Source organism: Melozone crissalis, unplaced genomic scaffold, assembly GCF_028551555.1.
Source record: "Melozone crissalis strain CALT ecotype California unplaced genomic scaffold, PUWL_Pcris_2 ptg000027l_1, whole genome shotgun sequence".
Taxonomy (NCBI): domain Eukaryota; kingdom Metazoa; phylum Chordata; class Aves; order Passeriformes; family Passerellidae; genus Melozone; species Melozone crissalis.
In genome coordinates this window covers 24,825,892-24,845,503 of record NW_026535805.1, presented here as the reverse complement: position 1 = coordinate 24,845,503, position 19,612 = coordinate 24,825,892, and the positions used below count along the sequence as shown (strand labels likewise).

General features: G+C 41.5%; 2 protein-coding genes across 6 annotated transcripts in view; both read right to left on the bottom strand.

The window, feature by feature from the left end:
* Window positions 1-854: 854 nt before the first annotated feature.
* Window positions 855-2,877, bottom strand: ACTA1 (actin alpha 1, skeletal muscle). Of its 4 annotated transcripts, XM_054279191.1 has the most exons (7): window positions 2,749-2,877; window positions 2,461-2,587; window positions 2,263-2,349; window positions 1,961-2,122; window positions 1,557-1,748; window positions 1,266-1,447; window positions 855-1,150 (listed from the first exon to the last, which is right to left on the bottom strand). In XM_054279191.1, the coding sequence occupies exons 1-7, from the start codon at window positions 2,875-2,877 to the stop codon at window positions 1,007-1,009; spliced, it is 1,023 nt and encodes a 340-aa protein (XP_054135166.1). In that variant the 3' UTR covers window positions 855-1,006. The 4 variants fall into 4 exon arrangements, with proteins under 4 accessions (XP_054135166.1, XP_054135164.1, XP_054135165.1 ...); XM_054279189.1 differs by having other exon boundaries at window positions 2,263-2,587; XM_054279190.1 differs by lacking the exon at window positions 2,461-2,587 and having other exon boundaries at window positions 2,263-2,458.
* Window positions 2,878-6,958: 4,081 nt separating this feature from the next.
* NUP133 (nucleoporin 133) overlaps window positions 6,959-19,612 on the bottom strand; it is a 29,864-nt gene continuing 17,210 nt past the window's right edge. For both annotated transcript variants that reach the window (XM_054280361.1, XM_054280362.1), the window contains exons 19-26: window positions 18,719-18,852; window positions 16,933-17,091; window positions 15,394-15,529; window positions 13,472-13,590; window positions 11,897-11,977; window positions 10,788-10,852; window positions 8,336-8,424; window positions 6,959-7,318 (exon numbers count right to left, since the gene is read on the bottom strand). In XM_054280361.1, the coding sequence (XP_054136336.1) occupies window positions 7,182-7,318; window positions 8,336-8,424; window positions 10,788-10,852; window positions 11,897-11,977; window positions 13,472-13,590; window positions 15,394-15,529; window positions 16,933-17,091; window positions 18,719-18,852 (920 nt within the window). In that variant the 3' untranslated portion in view covers window positions 6,959-7,181. The remainder of the gene's footprint in view (window positions 7,319-8,335; window positions 8,425-10,787; window positions 10,853-11,896; window positions 11,978-13,471; window positions 13,591-15,393; window positions 15,530-16,932; window positions 17,092-18,718; window positions 18,853-19,612) is intronic.

The window sequence follows — 19,612 nt, the reverse complement described above, 5'->3', positions numbered from 1 at the left end:
GCTGGAAATGATGGGGGTCCTGGAGCCCCCTTGCCCATAAGAGAGAAATGAGACAGGCCAGGAGCATCTTTCCCTCCTCCCATTCTGCTCTGCCTCCTCACCGGCAAACAGGGCAGGCGAGGGGAAGTCCCTGGGATTTTCCTTTGGGCTCCTGGGGAGTTCCTGAGCACAGGACGTGATCCGGGAAGGGCAGGGGTGGTTCGAGGGGGCAGAGGAGGGGGTGGTTCCTCAGCAGGCAGCTCCCTGTTCGTGACCACTGGCAAGGGCAAGGGTGTCAGGCAGGGTGAGGAAGTGGCCCTGGCTGCCCCCGGCCCCCCGGGACAGCACCGCGGCAGGTGGGCTCCCATAAGTGGAGTGGAAAGCTCTTTATTTAACCTGCACCCGCCACCTGCCCTCAGCACCAGCCTTGCCTTCCTCGGGAGCATGCCAGGGCTACTTTTTTGGCAGGCTGAGCCAAAAGAAATGTTTTGCAAGCGAAGGCTCCAGGTAACCCTTTCCCGCCTGGGACCGGCACACTGCAGAGCGTCGGGGCACCCCCCTGGCAGCAGCGTGATGATGCTGCGCTGCCCTCAGTGCCCCCGAGCAGCCTGCAGCCCAAGGAGTCACAGAGCTGGCTCCTCTGGCTGGGGTCCTGCCCAGCCCCCCTCCTGTCTGGGGACTTCAGCCCCGCCATCCCCACGCCAAATCCACAAGCGATGGAAGAACCCGAGCAAATGATGACAAACGACAGCATTTGGGGTGTGACAGAATGACTGATGATTTAATGCTTCTTGAAGTTTTTTGTTTCCTTCCACAGGGCATTGGTTTTAAAAACAAACAAAACGAGATAAAATAAATTAATTTATGTACACTTTACATACACTGTGTCACATGGAGCTTTGCAGCAACAGTAACCAGAAATTGTTACAAAATAGAAAGTTACATGGCTGTTGCAGGCCCTCAGCCGCCTGCAACCTTGAAGGTTGTCATCCTGAGCGTGGTTGGCAAAGTGATCATGTAAACATGTTTAGAAGCATTTACGGTGGACAATGGATGGGCCAGCTTCATCGTATTCCTGCTTTGTGATCCACATCTGCTGGAAGGTGGACAGGGAGGCCAGGATGGAGCCGCCGATCCAGACGGAGTACTTACGCTCAGGCGGGGCAATGATCTGGAAAACACAGAGAGAGCTGGGATCAGTACACAGGGCTCTGCCGCGGGGTTGGGCACAGGGCTGGGCACAGCCCCATCCAGCTGCTCCCAGGAGCTGCGTGCTCCAGCCTTACCTTGATCTTCATCGTGCTGGGGGCCAGGGCTGTGATCTCCTTCTGCATGCGGTCAGCAATACCTGGGTACATGGTGGTACCCCCAGACATGACGTTGTTGGCGTACAGGTCCTTCCTGATGTCAATGTCACACTTCATGATGCTGTTGTAGGTGGTCTCATGGATACCTGCAGACTCCATCCCTGGGGGAAACAGGCAGGCACAGGTTAAGCGCAAAGCGAGAGCTCTGCAGGGTGGCTCTGGAGAGAGGAGAGAGCTGCCAAGGGAAGAGAGAGGGAGGGGGGCACGCACCAATGAAGGAAGGCTGGAAGAGGGTTTCTGGGCAGCGGAAACGCTCATTGCCGATGGTGATGACCTGCCCGTCAGGCAGCTCATAGCTCTTCTCCAGGGAGGAGGAAGAGGCAGCGGTGGCCATCTCGTTCTCAAAGTCCAGAGCCACATAGCACAGCTTCTCCTTGATGTCACGGACAATCTCACGTTCAGCTGTCAGGGGGGAGCAAAGGCATCAGTGTTTGCAGAGGAGGAACAGGGAGAACCTGCACTGCCTCCATAGCTCTGCTGGCACTCAGACCCCCAAGCACACATAAGCTCCCCCCAGGAACTCTTTTCAGGGCTTGCAACAGGGCAAGAGCATCTCTAGAAGAGCGAGGGCTGGAAGGGAGAGGGAACTTTTTGGAGGAGGGAATGGTGCTTACCTGTGGTGACAAAGGAATAGCCACGCTCAGTCAGGATCTTCATCAGGTAATCCGTGAGGTCCCGGCCGGCCAGATCCAAGCGCATGATGGCGTGGGGCAGGGCGTACCCTTCATAGATGGGGACGTTGTGTGTCACACCATCACCAGAGTCCAGCACGATACCTGCAGAGACAAGAAGCAGCCCTGTGAGAGATGTGGCCACAGAGGGTCCTGCCCTGGGGGCAGAGTGCTTGTCAGAGGTAGGGGAGCAGTCCGGGGCATCCCTGCTCGGGGAAGAGGAGCCAGCAGGACTTTGCACTCACCAGTGGTACGGCCAGAGGCATACAGGGACAGCACAGCCTGGATGGCCACATACATGGCAGGGACGTTGAAGGTCTCAAACATGATTTGGGTCATCTTTTCACGGTTGGCTTTGGGGTTAAGGGGGGCCTCAGTGAGCAGAGTGGGGTGCTCCTCTGGGGCGACACGCAGCTCATTGTAGAAGGTGTGGTGCCAGATCTTCTCCATGTCGTCCCAGTTTGTGATGATGCCGTGTTCAATGGGGTACTTCAGGGTCAGGATACCTCTCTTGCTCTGGGCTTCGTCTCCTACGTAGGAGTCCTTCTGACCCATACCCACCATGACGCCCTGCAGGGGAGGAAAGTGGGGGCTCAGCAACCTCTCCACGGGCAGCGGCTCGGGGCTCCCCGGCAGGACAGGAGGCTGCCGAGGTCTGGAAGGCAGCAGGGATCCGCAGCCACGGCCGTGGCAGGGCGTGCGGGGAGGCTCGGAGGGGGAGCGCGCCGTACCTGGTGGCGGGGGCGGCCAACGATGGAGGGGAACACGGCCCTGGGGGCATCGTCCCCGGCGAAGCCAGCCTTCACCAGGCCGGAGCCGTTGTCGCACACGAGCGCGGTGGTCTCGTCCTCGTCACACATGGTCTCGGCTGTGTCTGCGGGGGCACAAGCAGCGGGGCTGAGCCTCACGGCGCTCGGCAGCCGCGGGCGGAGGCGGTGGCGGCGGGGCCGGGGCTTACCTGGGCTGGCTGCGGGCTGCGCGCGTCGGGCAGAGAGAGAGGCTCCGCTCCTCGCCGGGTCACTCGTGGCCGCCGCGGCCGCCGCCGAGCCTTTTATCACGGCGGGCGGCGGCAGCGACCGGCCCCCAGGAATGCGGCCCCGGCCGTCCCCATATTTGGTGCCGGGCCCGGCGCGGCCCCGGCCCGGCGGTGCCCAAAGAAGGCGCTCCTGGCCCCGGCCCAGGTGAGCCGGGCCCGGCCGTATAAGGCGCGTCTGCCGAGCCCCCCCCGCCACCGCCCGCGGCCCGGGCCGAAATAATCCCCCGGCAGCACCGGCCCCGTTAAGGGCAAAGCAGGTGGGGGCGGCCGGGAGCGCCGCGGGGCTCGGCGGGGCACGGGGAGAGCGGGCATCGGCTCCGCGGCCGCCACGTGCCCAGACTCGGGGATGCGAAGGGAAACGCGCCCCTCCCGGGCCTTCACATGGCTGCAGGTGAGCCCAGGGAGAGAAAGGGAACTGGGAGAGAAGTGAAGTGACAAGGTGGGTCCCTGGCTTGCAGGGCACACGGCGACAGCCCATGCAAAACCCACAACTTTACACACGAAGTTAAAAGCCGTGCATGGTTTCCTTGCTGCGATTTAAAAATGGAAAATAAATGCGCAGGATAACATCTGTCAGACAAATGCCTGAAGAGAAGCCTGGTAAAGGATTAATCCTGGTCTGATCCCAGAAGCCTGACATAGTGGTGAATGCTGGTGCCATTACAAGTGCCCATTGCTGGCCGCTGAGCTCGGCCAGGCAACACGGGAACCCTTCAGCCATCCCTGTGGCTCACCCTTTCCAAAAGGAGTGTGGTCTCACAAGCAAGTCATCTCTGACGAGTTGAAGGTACTATGCAAGTTCATCTCCTTCAGCTACGGGTATTTAGGCAGAGATTCCATGTGGGACACTTGGAAGATTTTACAGATACTTGGTTTCTAAGGGAGAGAAGAGACAGTAATGCAAGCAGATTTGCAACCCTGACACCATGTTGATGCAAATCAACCTTCATGATCCTCCCTGAAGACACAGTCAAGTGTAAATCCTTTGAAAATTTAGGGAGTCAGGCAAGAAGGAAGAGGAATAGTAGGCTAGAAGCACTGTGCTCTGAGGAGTCTCCTGCGAGTGAAGGTGCTTCTGCAGGTGATTTCCTCCACTGCAAGGCAGAGCAGACAGCTCAGCAGAGAAGCAGACAACTTTTCTTCTCCTCTGTTTAACTTGTGCATCCTCCGGGTTGACAGCATTCTTCTTTACCTCTGGCAGCCATTTAATTCCTTCTGCTATAGATTTTGAATTCCCGTCAAGTTGTTATTAAAATGTGCTCTTCTCTCGCCCTGTTCCTCAACTTGTATTATTCTTCAGTTCTGTCATCAACAACTGGCAGTACAAAAATCGGAAGCCTGAGAGCACTTAAAGGCATCACAACCACCAAATCTATTTACAGAACTGTAGTGCTTCATTGTGATTTCCAAAATACGGCTGGTTGTGTTGAATCAGAAATCAAGTAACAGAAACTCAAGCGCTGCTGAAAGATAAACATCCTTAATCCTGCAATGAAACATGATGCAAGCATAAACCCACTCTATCCCTTCTGTTCCCTTTTATTTTCTCTCTGCCCCAATCTAGTTTACAGCAAAGTACCCAAATGGCAATGTTAAATTCTCCCACTTCTGAGTAAAATATCATTTTCTGCAGGTAGATCTGATGTTTATCTGGATTCACTAAATGAATGTGGTTTTTGTCTCAAGTTGGAGGTAGTTTCCAGTACAGGGCACAAAGAACTCACTATCCATCATGCATAGCTTCTGAAACTGAGCACAAATAAAAACTGAAAAACTTTCCTGCTCTCTGGCGACAACAAAGGATGCAAATGTGCACCTCCTGTACTTTGCGTGCTCTCCATTACTGAGAAAATAACTATTTAAGAAACAACCTATATCCTAATTCAAGAGGAGTTATCCATCCCCCTCAGGCAGTTTTAACCCTCATCTTTTTGCCACAAGTTTGTTTTTGTTACACTTAGAAACAAGCTAGAGCTGTGGCATTTGCCACCTTCCATATGCAGTGGTAAATGAAGGCATCCTCCTGGAGCAGTAATCTGAGACACGAGTCCTGCACCAGCACAGTTTATTACATAATGAAGCAGAGGACAGAGAGGAGGAATAACCCTGAGTCCCAGACTCTTCAAACTTTCCAACAGAATAGAGAACCAGTTCAACATTACTAGTACAAGAACATTAAACATCTGTTTAGACATGGAAGTTATTTTAATGAGGCTTTGTTTAAGTAAACTCATTGTAAGTAGCCTTCTGTTTTGGCAATAGTCAGATGGAAAGCTGCTGTATAAACGCCAAGTGCCTCCCAACCCAGCAGTAGAGCAGAACAGCTGAAAACCCTACACAGCCCATCCTTTCCCAAAAACCTGGATAATACTTTTACACCAGCCATGATAAACATGATCCAGCAGGGAATCCAGGCACTTTGAAACAATGGATAAGGGTGATCAGAACTGCTTGCCCTGCCACTCCTGACAGAACACAGAGAACTGGCCAACAGTCTAGGAAGATATGATATATCTCCAGAGTGATATATGGTGGACAGTCAGAGATTGCTCTTCAAGCAAAATTCAGGAAAAATTAAGGCAGAACATATTTTGGCAGGGCCAAGCAATCACTTCTTCCATTAGTCCCTTTCTCCCAAAACCCTGCTAAGTTTATCGATATGAAACCGCCCTCAAAGTGACATTCAGGCGAACACGTGGAATTCCTCCAAGGCTTTAAATGAGTGACTCCTTTGAAGCCAGAGCTGGGAGTTACACTCACACTTCCCAGCCATGCAAGACTGCAGAAGAGCAAAGCTCGCTGCTCAGAACAATCTTAGAAGATGACTGCTAGTGCATTTCTTTCCCATATTAGTTTGAACCTCTCTACATAAATCTATTCTTCCAAACATGTTCAGACTCTCAGCCCAGCTTACTGTATTAGTACAGGGAGGAGGGGAAGCCACGGAAGGGGAGCTGTGCTTTTAAAACTAGAAACTGGATTCTCTTCAACCAATTTAACTTCTGACCTTCTCAGCTGTTAGATCAAGTTGTTGCAGCAGGCATGGAGCCAGACAAGTAAAACATAAGGGCGTGCAAGTTGCTCTGCAGTCAGTTTCTGGCTCTTGAGCCACATGTAAAAGAAAGGTGCAACACATCAGATAGCAGTAACTTTTATTGAAATTCTGCTGTTAATCAGAATAATCGAGAAATTGTTTTTCTAAAAAATTATTCCTATGTCAGAGATAACTAACTGGGGCAGTGGGGTTAAAAAGGAGTAAAGGAAATTAGTAGTGCCTACCAGTAGAGACAAGGCATGGGAGTAAGGAAGATCATGCTGTACTCCCACACCTTCATAAATGCTTTCGAGGTTTCTTCTGGGCCTAAGCACAAGCAGTTGCAGATCTCTAAGTGAGCTGCTAATCCCATTTTACATGTATGCTAGAAATAGCTTGAAGGGAAGTTAGATGGATACAATACTAAAATGTTTGGAAAAAGTTTAATTTAAGAGATATGAACTGAAAGAATGGAGTATTTACTGGACCAGAAGGCCTTGAAGGAGAGCTGCACTTTATTCCTTTCTGTCACAGACAAGCTGAGTGATCAGTGACAAGCCAGTAATCCTTTTTGTGCAAATAACAAAAATGCAAAGCTGAAATTACCTAGTTTCTACTAGGCAAGAAATGTTGTAAAAAGAGAGAGTGGAGTTACCTGACAGAATAACCTGTTGTTTCTCAAGTAATGTACACAGTCACTCAGCACCAATGTGTTCAGTATTTTCTCTGAACTGAAATCACAGCCCCAGCAGTGACAACACAAGTTTCCCACCCTCTGCAGTGGGTCCCTGATTTTCACCCTGCATGTGATTTTCACCCTGTGTGTTTCCTTGAGTCTCAGACAGGACACAGATACAGAACAAACTAGCAATTTTATGAAAGGTACAGAAAATTAAAACTTTATTTTTATTTCGCCTGAAAACACAACTCTGTGTCCCCTGACTAAAGCATCAATGTCTATACATTCAAGACCATGTATTGTTACGCATACAGACTTTATCACAAAGCTTTAGCAAAAAACCAAACAGAATATAAAAAAGTAAACATGAATTTAAGAGTTCTTTAGAAAAAATATTTTAAAATCCCAGTGAGAATCATGCTTGTCCCTGAACATAGAGTTCATAGTTTGCTTTTAACACAAATTCAAAGTAAGAGTTGTATTTCAAGTTGCCAAGTTCATTTGCTTGAAGCAAGTCCTTTACCTCTGGTAAATACTCACTTAACTGAACTCCTACAAAACAAAAAAAAAACCCAATTATTATATGTCTGATTAAAGTACTTTGCATTAGTAGTTAATATAATTTTTAAGTAAACACCCTGCCTGCCTCACAGCTAAATTACTCTTTTGGAATTGGGAAGCTCTGACTCTATTATACATGTCAAGAAATACAATATAGCTTAAGTAGCCTGTAAAACAGAGTTAATTTTTTTATCTAGAGTTCAGTAATTCAATGATTAAACCATAAATCCAAGTCTTTACATAGCACTTCATCAAAGCAAAATAAATAAAAATAAAAGAAAGGCAAGAGAAAAGAAAGCTCAGTCATACAATAACTATATATCAGTTGCAACAGTTCCAGCATAGGGTGTGCAAGTCTTAAAAGAATGCAAGGGAATTGACAGGATTGAACACACAAAACTGGAACTTTTCTGAAGAACTTAAGTTTTGTGTTTTTCACATGAAGCCTTATGTGTTCTGCAAAAAGTTTCTATGCAGTAATATTTGAAACAGGCTTTGACTCCCAGTTGCTTCCCTTCTCTCCCTCCCTCCTCCAGCTGTAAATTCCATGACCATAACTTCCTATAGTCAGCTTTAAGTGGAGAATGGGAGGTGTATTTTTTTGGGTTTGGCTTTTGGAGAGAAAAAACCAAAAGCAAAAAAAATTGGCTAAAATAGATTAAGTTCTATTGAGTGACAGTCAATTAGTTACTATGCTGTACCTTACAGAAGAGACATATTTACCCCCAGAAGACCAAATTTACTGTACAGTAAGCAACTGCTAAAAATGTGTTCAGTGCTCTACTGAGCAAATAACTTAAAAATACTAAGATTACAACCAAGAAATCTGCTCATCTCTTATCTCCCTGAACAGTTTACAGAGAGAGAATTAGCTTCAAATGATTTTAACTGCCTAGTGGAATGCATTTTTTATTACTCTGAAAATCTAATAATGCTACTTTTTACATATTGATCTTAAGCAGCTTTTGAAACAACAATTTCATTCAATTATATTTAAGTACACTTTACCTTCTTTCAACAGCTTTTGTAGTATTTTCACAAATATACTATCTTTAGATGCTTCAATTGGATCATCTCTACCATCTGAACAGGACCATCTGCAAGTCAAAGAATAATTTTGAGAAAGAATTACACAGACAAAATAATAGGAACACTAACAAGAAAAACAAACCACAGGAAAATTAGATAAATTATCAAAGGTGATTAATACATGTCCATATGGAAGCATTATGTGCTTGGTTATAGCTCAAAGCAAGAGGGTTTTTTTCTACCTTGTGTTAATTAGTCATTATTCCAGTAAAACTGGAACAAAACTGCTCTACTATAATGTAGTCTAGTTAGGAGGAAAACAGAAATGTTTGCTATTTTTAAACCATTAAAAATCCCAATCAAATGACATTATTTCTTTGATAATATAAAAGTATTATCCATTGAGATAAGAACTACTTATTGTCAACAATTATATTTTACAACTGAGGTGATGAAAGTGTAGATTTTTTCTTTTAGTAGAATAAAGCAAGAGAAGTAATTCTCTAGTGTGAAGAAAATAAAAACAAAAATATCAAACACTGAGAAAAGAAATGGGGAAAAAATTGCAAGATCTAAGCTGCAGGCCTGTAACAACACACACAATCACAAAACAAATCATTTATCTACTTTGTGATTAAATGTAAAGATTAATGAATACCGGTCTCATTTGTGATTAAAAAAAATCCCAAATAGATTTTTCTAAGAAGAAGATTGTTTTAAATGACAATTTTTCATCCTTGCAGAGCTTTCTATGCTCCAGTTTAAACTCAACACCAACCTAACTTGCTTTGCTGTGATTCTAACCTTTCAGTTGTTAAAATTTTCTGTTCCATGTGCTAAGCTGTCAGACAAGACTGGTTCTCATATCACTCCCTAAACTACCACAGGCCTGTGGGACGTGCCTGTAACAGATCTGAACCTGGATCCAGAAGCTATTATTGACAAATCCTCTGTACTTCACTGGTTTTACTCTGGATGTCTCTTCAGCTCCTAAATGTCTAGGATTACATCTTTAATTCCACTGGGAAGAATGTGAGGAAAGGAGGGAGGGAAGGGGGATTTTCTCCCCTTGGGCACAGAGGAGAACAGTGAGGACACAAGCATAGCATCAGGAGCTGACTCAGTAAGGCTTTCCATCCTACCCAAGAACCTTCTCACCATCTGTAGCCCTCAAGTTAGAAACCACAGGCCATCCTCAAAAGTAGGAACTGTCACATCTCGAATGTTTACTTTTGCACACAGATGAAAGTTAACACCATCTCTCTGTAAGCCTTTGTGAGGCTTGCTGGACTGGAAACTCAGCTGGGACATCAAGTTTTCTACCCACTATTCAGTCTAGAGTCTGTATCTCAAATTGCCTCTGCTTATCTGCCAGAGTGGCCAAAATCTTGTCACCATTGTACGTGTTTGAACTGTTAAAATATCACATTCAAAACCCTGTGCTTGTCCAGGGTAGATAGATCATAAACCAATAACTGGACTGGTGCCATGTATGAGCTCTGAATTCTTCTGCCTTTAAAATTACAGGAATGGAAAACAGTTGGAATAGTGTGAACCTCTCTCTGCTTATGATTTGTGTTATATATGGACATAACTTAGCCATGCAATTAGGAATTATTTCCTAGACACCACTGCCATTTGGAATCTATCCTATGCATAAGTGTGAATCCAAATACTGCTTATTTCCATTTTAATCACAAACGGCACAGTGCATTTGGAATGTATTCTCTCCTCATCTTTTCTTCCTTAGATTCCTCTTGGAACATAGGTGGGAGTTAGGAAAGTTGGAAGACTTCTGAGAGTTGGAAAGGAAAAGGAGGAAATGCCACTTGTGTTATTTAACCTGGGAAAGAGAACAGTGCCACTGTTTGATGAGAAAATCCCTGTGACCAACTGGATTCTGCCTGTATTTGGTTTTAAAGATCCACAAGAGTGGCTTTTCTAAGGCTTTGCTCTCTTACAACCAAAAATGCAGTTTTAACTCAAAAAGGTCATGAAACTGCCAGTGTGGTTCAATGGTAAAATTCAAGTGAAATAAAAGCTTGCAGGAGTGACCTCTGCCTATGTAATCTTATTAAAAAGCTTCTACTTGAGATGCTTCATAGGAAAAAAAAAGGTTAAAGTTCAGCATTGGACACTTCTTTTACTTCAGGAAAGGGTTCAAGAACAAAAGCCAAAAGCTGCATGGGTTCATTTCTGCATCAGGTGCCAGGACTGCACAGTAGGTTGCCAGTGAGATACACCAACAAAGTACTGCAGATTTTTTTTGCTGTAGTTTCACTTTTCAAATAAGAATACATGCTCTGATCAGACACATTATACTTTACCTACCTTATCCTCTGAAATGAAGTATTTTTTGTGAGTCAGAGAATAGTGCACTAAGATATAATTCTGGAAGAGCTGTGTCTCAGGAACTTATATTTACACTTACCCATCTCTTTGGAGAGCCTTACAGAGAATTTTGAGTTTAAGATCATTTACATTCACTTCTTCTTCCTTCAATTCATATAAGGTGAAAAGACAGGCATATTAAAATTCTAGGGTTTTTTACAAAGAAATAGTCACACTATCATGCAGATTGCACCAATGAATTAGATCTTCAATCACCAAATGCAATTTTTAACAAATGCTGCTTTAACAGATGATCTGATTGGACTTTTGAAACACCAAACACTTTGTTTTCATTTGAAATCTTGGATTCTGACTTTCTACAGCATCACTTGACTGCTGACAACCAACTAACACAGCTTGTAAAAGGGCACAAAAATACCAATTTGTAAAACATTGTATTCTAGGCAAATTTTATTTTACCCATGTGCTATATGATGAGTGGAGTCAAAGCTCTTTTTTTGGTATGGCAAAGCTAACTTGCCATAACATGCACTAGTGTCCACATTAGGACATATCTTATACAAATACATCAGTAAATGTTTTCAAAGATATACATTTGATTTGAAAAGGGAAGTTTCTGCATTGCACAGAAACCACCACCTCTGATTTGTGCTGAATGGTTCTACATAAGTTGTTAGGAATTGTAATATCTCTGGGAAAAAAAATTTGAAATTGCATGGGTTTAGAGTAACATTTATTTTATTGAGAAGGAAAAAGAATACAATTGGAAAAAAGTAGATGGCAAATCTGTGGTTCAAAGCTACTTACATGTTAGAAAGTGGTGACTATCCCACATTACCTCATGACAGTCAGTGAAACTGTCAAGAGGGAAGACACAAGAACTGAACTACGAAAACAAGTTAATCTTTGTCCTGTTTGGAGATAGCCTGTAGGGAAGCGAGGCTCTAAAAAGAAACTATAGACTATAAATGGGAAGTGAAGATGAAGAGTGTAATTTTTCTTAAATTATCTGAACTACATTTGGCATTATGCCTCCAGTGACTTAAAAACAAACTGAAAAAACACATCGGGGTTGCTTTAATTACCATACACTAAACAAATATGTTAATTAACTACAGATGCACCACCCTAGCTTAAATAATAATAAAAAAGTCTCTAGGTTAGAAATCCTTCAAAAAGTTTTCCTACCTCATCAATATATTCCAGCAGATCAAGTGCTTTCTTGAAGTCATATTCATTGGCTCGTCTGTTCTCATCACATATGAACAACTATGAAATCAGAGATTAACATGGGGAATTATTTTTAGCCTACAAACTAATGTAACTGGTATCAGGGACAACCCACTGTAGGAAGACCACCACATATTTTCGACTTACATGACCTTCTCATGAAAATATGTCTTGATTCAACCGCTAGTATTTTTATAGTAAGGAATATACTTAAGGTTTTAGAGCAGCATTCCACCTACGTGACAATGGCCTGTGGACAAATGATACTGGATACAAGGCTGCTGGGTTTCAAATTTAAGTGCCATTTAAGGCTGTAACATTCCTGGACTACTGTAGGCAGCGCTCAGCTCCACAAATAAGCTCTCCGAATTATTTCGGTAATTAAGCTCAAAGCAGTACTTCAGCACATGTGCTGCCTTTCACCCCTTAAAAACAACAAGTTCCTCTCAGTATTTCATATCACCCAACTATAAATTAGTACTTCAAAGAAAAATTAACATTAAGACTCTTTCAATTTGCACTTTCTGAGTTTCATTTTTGCATTGAAAGTAGCAAGTATTAACACTAGTTTGACAATAAGAGAGAATTCAGAAGGAAAACTGTTGAGGTGCCAGCACTTGCCAAGTCCTGACTGACACTTCCTACCCTTCCCTAATCCCACAGATAGCCTTACTTAAAGACACAGGTAAGCACTTCACAATCTGCTATTAGCACAGTTCTATGAAAATGACCAGAACGTAAACAAGCGGCTTGTTTACATGCTAGCTTTTGATTTTCCACAGCATTACAGAAAAATACAGAAATATTGACACCCAGATATAAGTGACTTCTTTTACAATGTATTGCTGTTATTCGTGGAGTATTTTTTGTGTGCATCAGTGGATGGTAAAAAAATGTGGCAAACAAGGCAGAATCGGTAAGGTTACTGGTTCCTGGCTGATCCCAGAAAGGAGTGTGAAAAAGGAATCAGCACTATTACTTATCCCGGTACTGGAACAGTTTTAATTTTTCTTTCATGATGGGTTGGATTTTTGTAAAAGAAAACAAAAGTAGAAAGACTTCCGGTGCCTCTTTGCAACAGGTGATTAAAAGCCTCTTCCTGCTTCTAGTACTTCCTTTTTCTATCTTGCAGCATCCTTCTCCACTAGGGTAGAAGTGTTTGTTCATTCTGCCTTCCAACTTCTGCCCTACCAAGAATGCAAAGGAAGGTAAAAATATCCTTTGGTGTCTCACATCCAAAACCTTGTTTAGACCAGTAAATCAACTTCTGGCACCGATCTGATTTGCCTTTTCTTGCAGCAGCACTCCAAAGCACACATTCAATAGAAAAAAACTAGGACCAAACCCATCATTCTGATGTTTGCTGGTAGAAACTAAGTGAAGTCAAACTAATTCATAGATCAGATCTTTAGGTGCTTAGCAAGTTATATAAGGGATAAAGGCAGCTGTGACCTTCTCATTTGTTTCCTCACAAAGGGGCAGAAAACACACTGGAAGTTTGCCTGTGTAATGAAGACAACATGGGACACTTACATCAATGAGCTGAGATGCAGACAGCACTGGCATATCGTTGAGGTTCAACTGCTTCTCTGCCAGGAGTTGTTCGGGAAGCGTCTCCTGATGTAACAAAAAGCGCTCCTGCTCTGATATTTCTTGTAGTCATTTAAGGAAATGAATGTTTCATGTTACTAAAATGTAATAATAAATTTTGTGGCACAACAGCAACTGTCAAGCCACAATATTATTCAAGCCTACAAGCGTTTGTTATGAAGCATTCCCTTTGGTCTCTCATCCATGTTCCCAAAGCACAGAAATACTTCCACTTCAATACTGCCTTCCCAAGGAACCAGTTCTTACTTTCCACTCATGTTCCCAGTGTAATGAAAATGCATAACTCTAATTTTGCCCCAAAACTTCAAAATTAATACCAAGGATTGGGTGGAAGCTGTTGCACTGCACAGGAAAATGAGTTGGTTGCAACTTGAGGTAGCTGTGCCATGGACATGTCCCATCTCATGAAATGTTCAATTTTTGACTGTTTTATACTTGCCAGTATGAGCTGCTTTAGGATGAGAAACTTGCTAGTCTGAGACATCCAAAATGAAATAATATCAACCATACTATATGAACCCTGCCCTTCCCACTAACTTTCACTGCATGTTAGAATAGGGAAAATAATTCTATGGAGCATTTTATCTGTTTCGAGGAATAAGCAAAATGTAGCAGAAATAATTAGTCTTTCTTTATCAACAGGAAAGTGATAGATGAAGAGTTTAAGTTTTAATAACTACATCATGTGCCACACAGAAATGTGTAGCAGAATGCAGTCCAAAACCAATTTTGAGAGTCCTCTAGTCCACTGAAATAAAGCTTTGATTATCTCATTTGTAATTTTTAAACTTTCCTATTTAAAGGTGAGATTCTTCACATCAGCATAGTCATTTTCACAGTGATAAAAAACAGATTTAAACTTCAAGATTTCATGCAATGCTATACAACTTAAAAGGCAGATAATACATTATTATTATGAGCTAAAAATAATTTTTAAAGCCTACTTACTTAATGTAATTATTACCAGGCTTTTTCAACAGGATATAAGAATTATTCATTACATAGATGGTTAAATATGCAGCTAAACAGAAGTAAGCTTGAGCAGCAACCCTGAGTCATATTCCAAAGCCTCCCCCTGGTGGCCAGAATCCTTTAACCAGTACTGCAAAATTGCTTCTTCTCAAACTCACAGCACTTGTGCCACACAAACAGTATTTTCCAAAGGGGTAGGAATGGCAGAGCCGTGGAACCATTGCACTTGGTAATGAAGCAGGATAGATATTTGTACTTCTCCTGTTCACATAATTTCAGACAGAGTACAGTGAAACACTGTCATGGTAACCCTCCTAGATAGAGAGCAAAACCCTGAGAAAGCACTTCTTGATCACAACTGTATATATTTGCAACTGTATTACTGCACTACAGTTACAGGATTTCCTTGTATAGCCTAAGAGCTTCAGGACTTGAGAAAAATTCAAAAGTGAAAGCCATTTTATAAATGGGCTCTAAGAAATTAACTAATTTTTACCTTGCATCTGAAATATAAAATGTAGATTCATTAAAATACATTCAGTGTGAATGGTTGACAACTTTCAGCCACTTCTCAAAGTACAGGTGCAGCTTGTTATTTCTGCCAATAGTATACATGTTAGTAGAAAAAGTGGAAAGGTACAGATTTGCCATGCTCCTAGTCCTAACTCACATATGAAAGTGAAGACTCAGTTTACTGCCTCACACTGTCTTCCTTGTGCTTCCTAAAATGAGCAAAATCATAAGCCTATTAATCCTTACCACACTAAGTCAGCACCCTCAACATAGAAAAAATCAATCTCCAAAATTAATGGGATTCTAATTCAGTAATTTAGTAAGTCTTTTCTTCACTTTGTCCTGTTTTTATTTCTTACCTTCTATTTTCTCTTGCAGTATGTCTTCTGAGAAGTCTGATGCCAGTGCAGCTAATTTGCTCAAGCCAAGAAGTGTTTTCTTCTTTGCAAAATATCGTGTCTCCATATTTGCTAAAGTCTGCAATGTTCTGTGAGCCTAGAATAAATACACATGTTAGAAATCAGTTTTGTAAATTAGATCAGATGTTTAACAGATAAGAATTTTATCTGAACAGAAGTCTCACAGCTATTTATTGTTTGCAATACTATAACCCTTAATTTTAAAAGTTGTACAATTTGCACAGTGAAACTCTGCATTACACTCTTCAAGAAGATGCTCTCTCTTTCAACAAAACATTTAAAAAATCTTTTCATCGCAAATAAAAAAAATCTACTGCATTCTCAAAGGATAAACTGCAACTTCACACATTGTATCTTTAGGATCTAATTAAATTCTTTGCAATAAAAGCCAGGCAAATATGTTTTGACAGAGCACTCCTTCATGCAGATTGTTTTTACCTGTTAATTTGAGAATTTGAAAAACAAGAATTGCAGTAACCAAATAAAGAGGCAAGAATTTGTTTATCAGACAAAGGAACAGTTTCTGAGCACTTACTCAGAAATAAACTATCTACACAGAATTAAATGTATATTTTAGAATCCTTACCCCCTCTTCAAAGTGCTTTGACATGACATAGAAAACCTCAATCGACACAAACGGAATATTACAATATTCTCAGAGTGGTTTTTATTTGTTTTGGTTGGGGTTGATGAATGGGACTTTTTTTGTTTGTATAAGAGGGATACAGCTATTCTATGAACATAGAATTTGCAGCAGGATAAATGTTTCCATGGTTTTCATGCTTAACAAACATGCATGTGGATTGAAAGAAGCCATTTTTGTTTTGAAATAGTTTTAACTGTTAAATGAAATGCATTTTTAAGTCCAGCAGAATGATGGAAAGACTGACCAGGAAGAAGAGGTGATGTAAATTGAAAGTCCAGAAGACAACAAATGATCACGTTTAAAAACAACACCACATTAATATATCCACATGCACATTTGCTATTAAAAATACTTTACACTATGAATGTAAGTGATTAAAGTTAACAACAGCTTTTTTACTTTCATGATACCTCCAAACTCCTTAGCTTTAAGATGTTAGTCTTGAAAGAGAAGTTTCAGTTTTTCCCTGGCTGGACAATATTATAATGCTATTGATATTCCCTATAAATCCCCAATTCCATCAAAGTTGTGATTATGTAGCCAAACCAAACTTCCTCAGTAAGAAGTAACAGCCACCAGCCAGGGATGAAAAGCAGCCCTAATTTCCATTACACAGTGCAGTGGCTTACATGAACTATCAGATGATGCCTGAAGAGGGGCTTTTGGTACTCCGAAAGTAACAAATTAATTATCTGCAATCCTTCTCCTAACTCACCTGGACAAGCTGCCTTTTGATGGGGAAGAGTCATAACTCAGTAAATTACCTACTTGAATATGTACCTGACCTGTTCAACATGGGGTATTTCCATTTGGCTGTATTTAAGAAACCCCACCTTTTGCAAATCCTGGCTATTGATGTCATGTAACCAGCTCAGATGTTCATGTGCTTGCAAGAAACTGGCCAGCTGCCCATGCTGAGCAATAGGCTGGGATAACAGCTTTCCTCGCTTCCCTTTTTCCAGATACCAGCGGAACAGGAAATCTGAGAAGTTCTGAACACAACAGAAATATGAACAAATTTAAAAGTCACATTTCATATCTGGCTTGCCTTCTAAGTGCTTTATAAAATACAATTAGTAAGAAAATAGTAAGAACCTTCTTGATAAAGCCACACACACACACGACAGAAATGAGTGTTGATAAAATCCCCCTAAGAGTCCTAACAGGTGCTTGAAGCATTCATGAGCTCTCTGCAACAGATGCTGATAAATACAGAATCCTTCAACTAAAGTGATGGAAGGGCCAAAAGTAAATTCTTTACGTTAATACACATGAACAGGAATTACATAAAACCTAATTCTTCTTGTCTCATTTTCAGACCTGTTTCTTTGCCTCCTTCGAAACTCCATGCTTACCATTTCCTTTCATAAACAAGTCTACTTCAGCTATCACTGGTTCTGAAACATTCCCTCCTACCTACAAATTAACCTGTAACCTTCCTTCTCTCAGGTATGGTTTAAAAAAACCTCTCTTTTTTAAAAAGAAAAAAACACCCTATTTTATCCTCAAAAACTTGAATGCAAAATAAATAATCAGGATTTAATCAGATTTAAATTAGTCTTTTCAGGTCAATATTAGAGTAATGCTAAATTTTAATTGCATTAACAATTTAAAAATGAAGTCTGAAGAGGCTATCAGTCTGATAGCCTATCCATTAGATTTATCCATTCAGCTCTATATTTGCCAGAGTAACTTCTTTTCAGGAAGTTTTTAATTTCTGCTTTAAAATAAAGCATTTGAAGAGGAAAAAAAATTGTAATTTATCCACTCTGACAGTCAGGATGAGTATTTTAAGATGCACTATTTACAACGTTTGCTGTAATTTCTGTCTATTACTGATACTTCTGGTTTTTGTTATTTAAACAATCTTTATGTACTCTACTAGGAAACATGTAGACTGCAGGATTTCTCTTTCCCCCATAGTTGTGGAAAGCTAAACAAACTCATCTCACCAATTCTCAAATTAACACCTTTTTGTTTCAGTCCCACACATTTCAAGTAATCTCTACCACCTTTTCCTTAAGCTTTCTAATATTTCAGCACACTTAATTTTTACACTAGTTTTTAACAGACAGTGGAAAAACCGTCCAACAAATACATAGCAGGACAATGCAAAAACCCCAAAGCAACAGCCCTACCTTTGTACTCTTCCTAACTACTTTCATATTAACACATTAATTACTTTCCTATTTATACATTAAACAATTTCAGCTCTTTTGGAAATTATCCTCCATTTCACATTATGTTAGTTTAACAAAACAACAGTGTAATGACAACAGCACCTGAGTGAAGAAATCACAAAATGCTAAGAGTGAGAAAACATGTCTGGGGCACAAAAAGGTCCCATAAAAAGGCACTGCCCATACAGGCAGTACCTTTATTTCTGCTGGCTAGCTTTGCCTTCCCAATGTAAAATACTCCACTGAATATTTTACAGCGAATATCGACTTCAATTTTCCTGTATGTATAAATAATGTATCACCCCTGTATGTATAAATAATGACATAAGCATTAAAAAAAAACAAGAAAAGAAACCCCAGAAAGAAATAATAAATTTTGCAACATTTCAGGTACAAACTTACTATAAAACACTAGCTAAAGGAAATAGAAGAGACTTGCCTGATCTGCAAACTGAGTCATGTAGCGTTGTAATCTGGCCTGGTTGTCTGTCTGCTCACACATTTGCACCAGGATATCAAAGTCGCAGTACTTCTCTGCTAAAGCAGCTGCCAACTGGTACTGTCCCAGGGAAACTAAGTAACCAAGAAAAAGAAGTTTTACAAACGAGATCACCTTTGTCTGAGATCAGAAAAATGAAAACAAGTTTCAAGTGTGGCCATTGAGGAGATACTCACACATTCCCAAAGAACATTCCCCTCCCGCATAAATCTCCCGTGCACATGCACGGTCACAGACCCACCAGCTCTGTCCCACAGCACAAGAGGGAAAAAGGGGATACTAAATGGCATCATGTCTTCTATTTCTTCTGGAAGTTAACATCATCTGCTGTTTGCACTGGGGGATGCAATTCCATGACTTAACATCTACAATAATAGCCACTTAAATGCACAGAGCAAAAAAGCAGCAGCCATAGGCTTTTGAAAAGGCACAGAATAAATAAGGATAATTGGGCTTGCATTGAAGAGAAACTATTTAGAATCTTCCTTTCTGTTCAGTTAAAAATGTAAGAGTCAGCAGAAGACTTAGTTCTGTTTGTAAGGAAATACGAACCTTAGATTGAACATAATGATACAAAATGTATTTATAAGCTAACAGAACCCATGAACATGAGCAATGATAGTTTGATGAAGCTTTTTCAAAGACTGTTCAAATATTAACATTAGTTATATATTATCATTAATCATATTATCATTAAATTATATAAATAGTGATATATTATATATATCACTATTTATATAATTTACTTCAGTCAAAAAAATTTAAACTTTCCAAAGTTACTAAAATGCATTTACACTAACTTATTTCCATTTTAAAAGGGAGCTTTTCTATGGC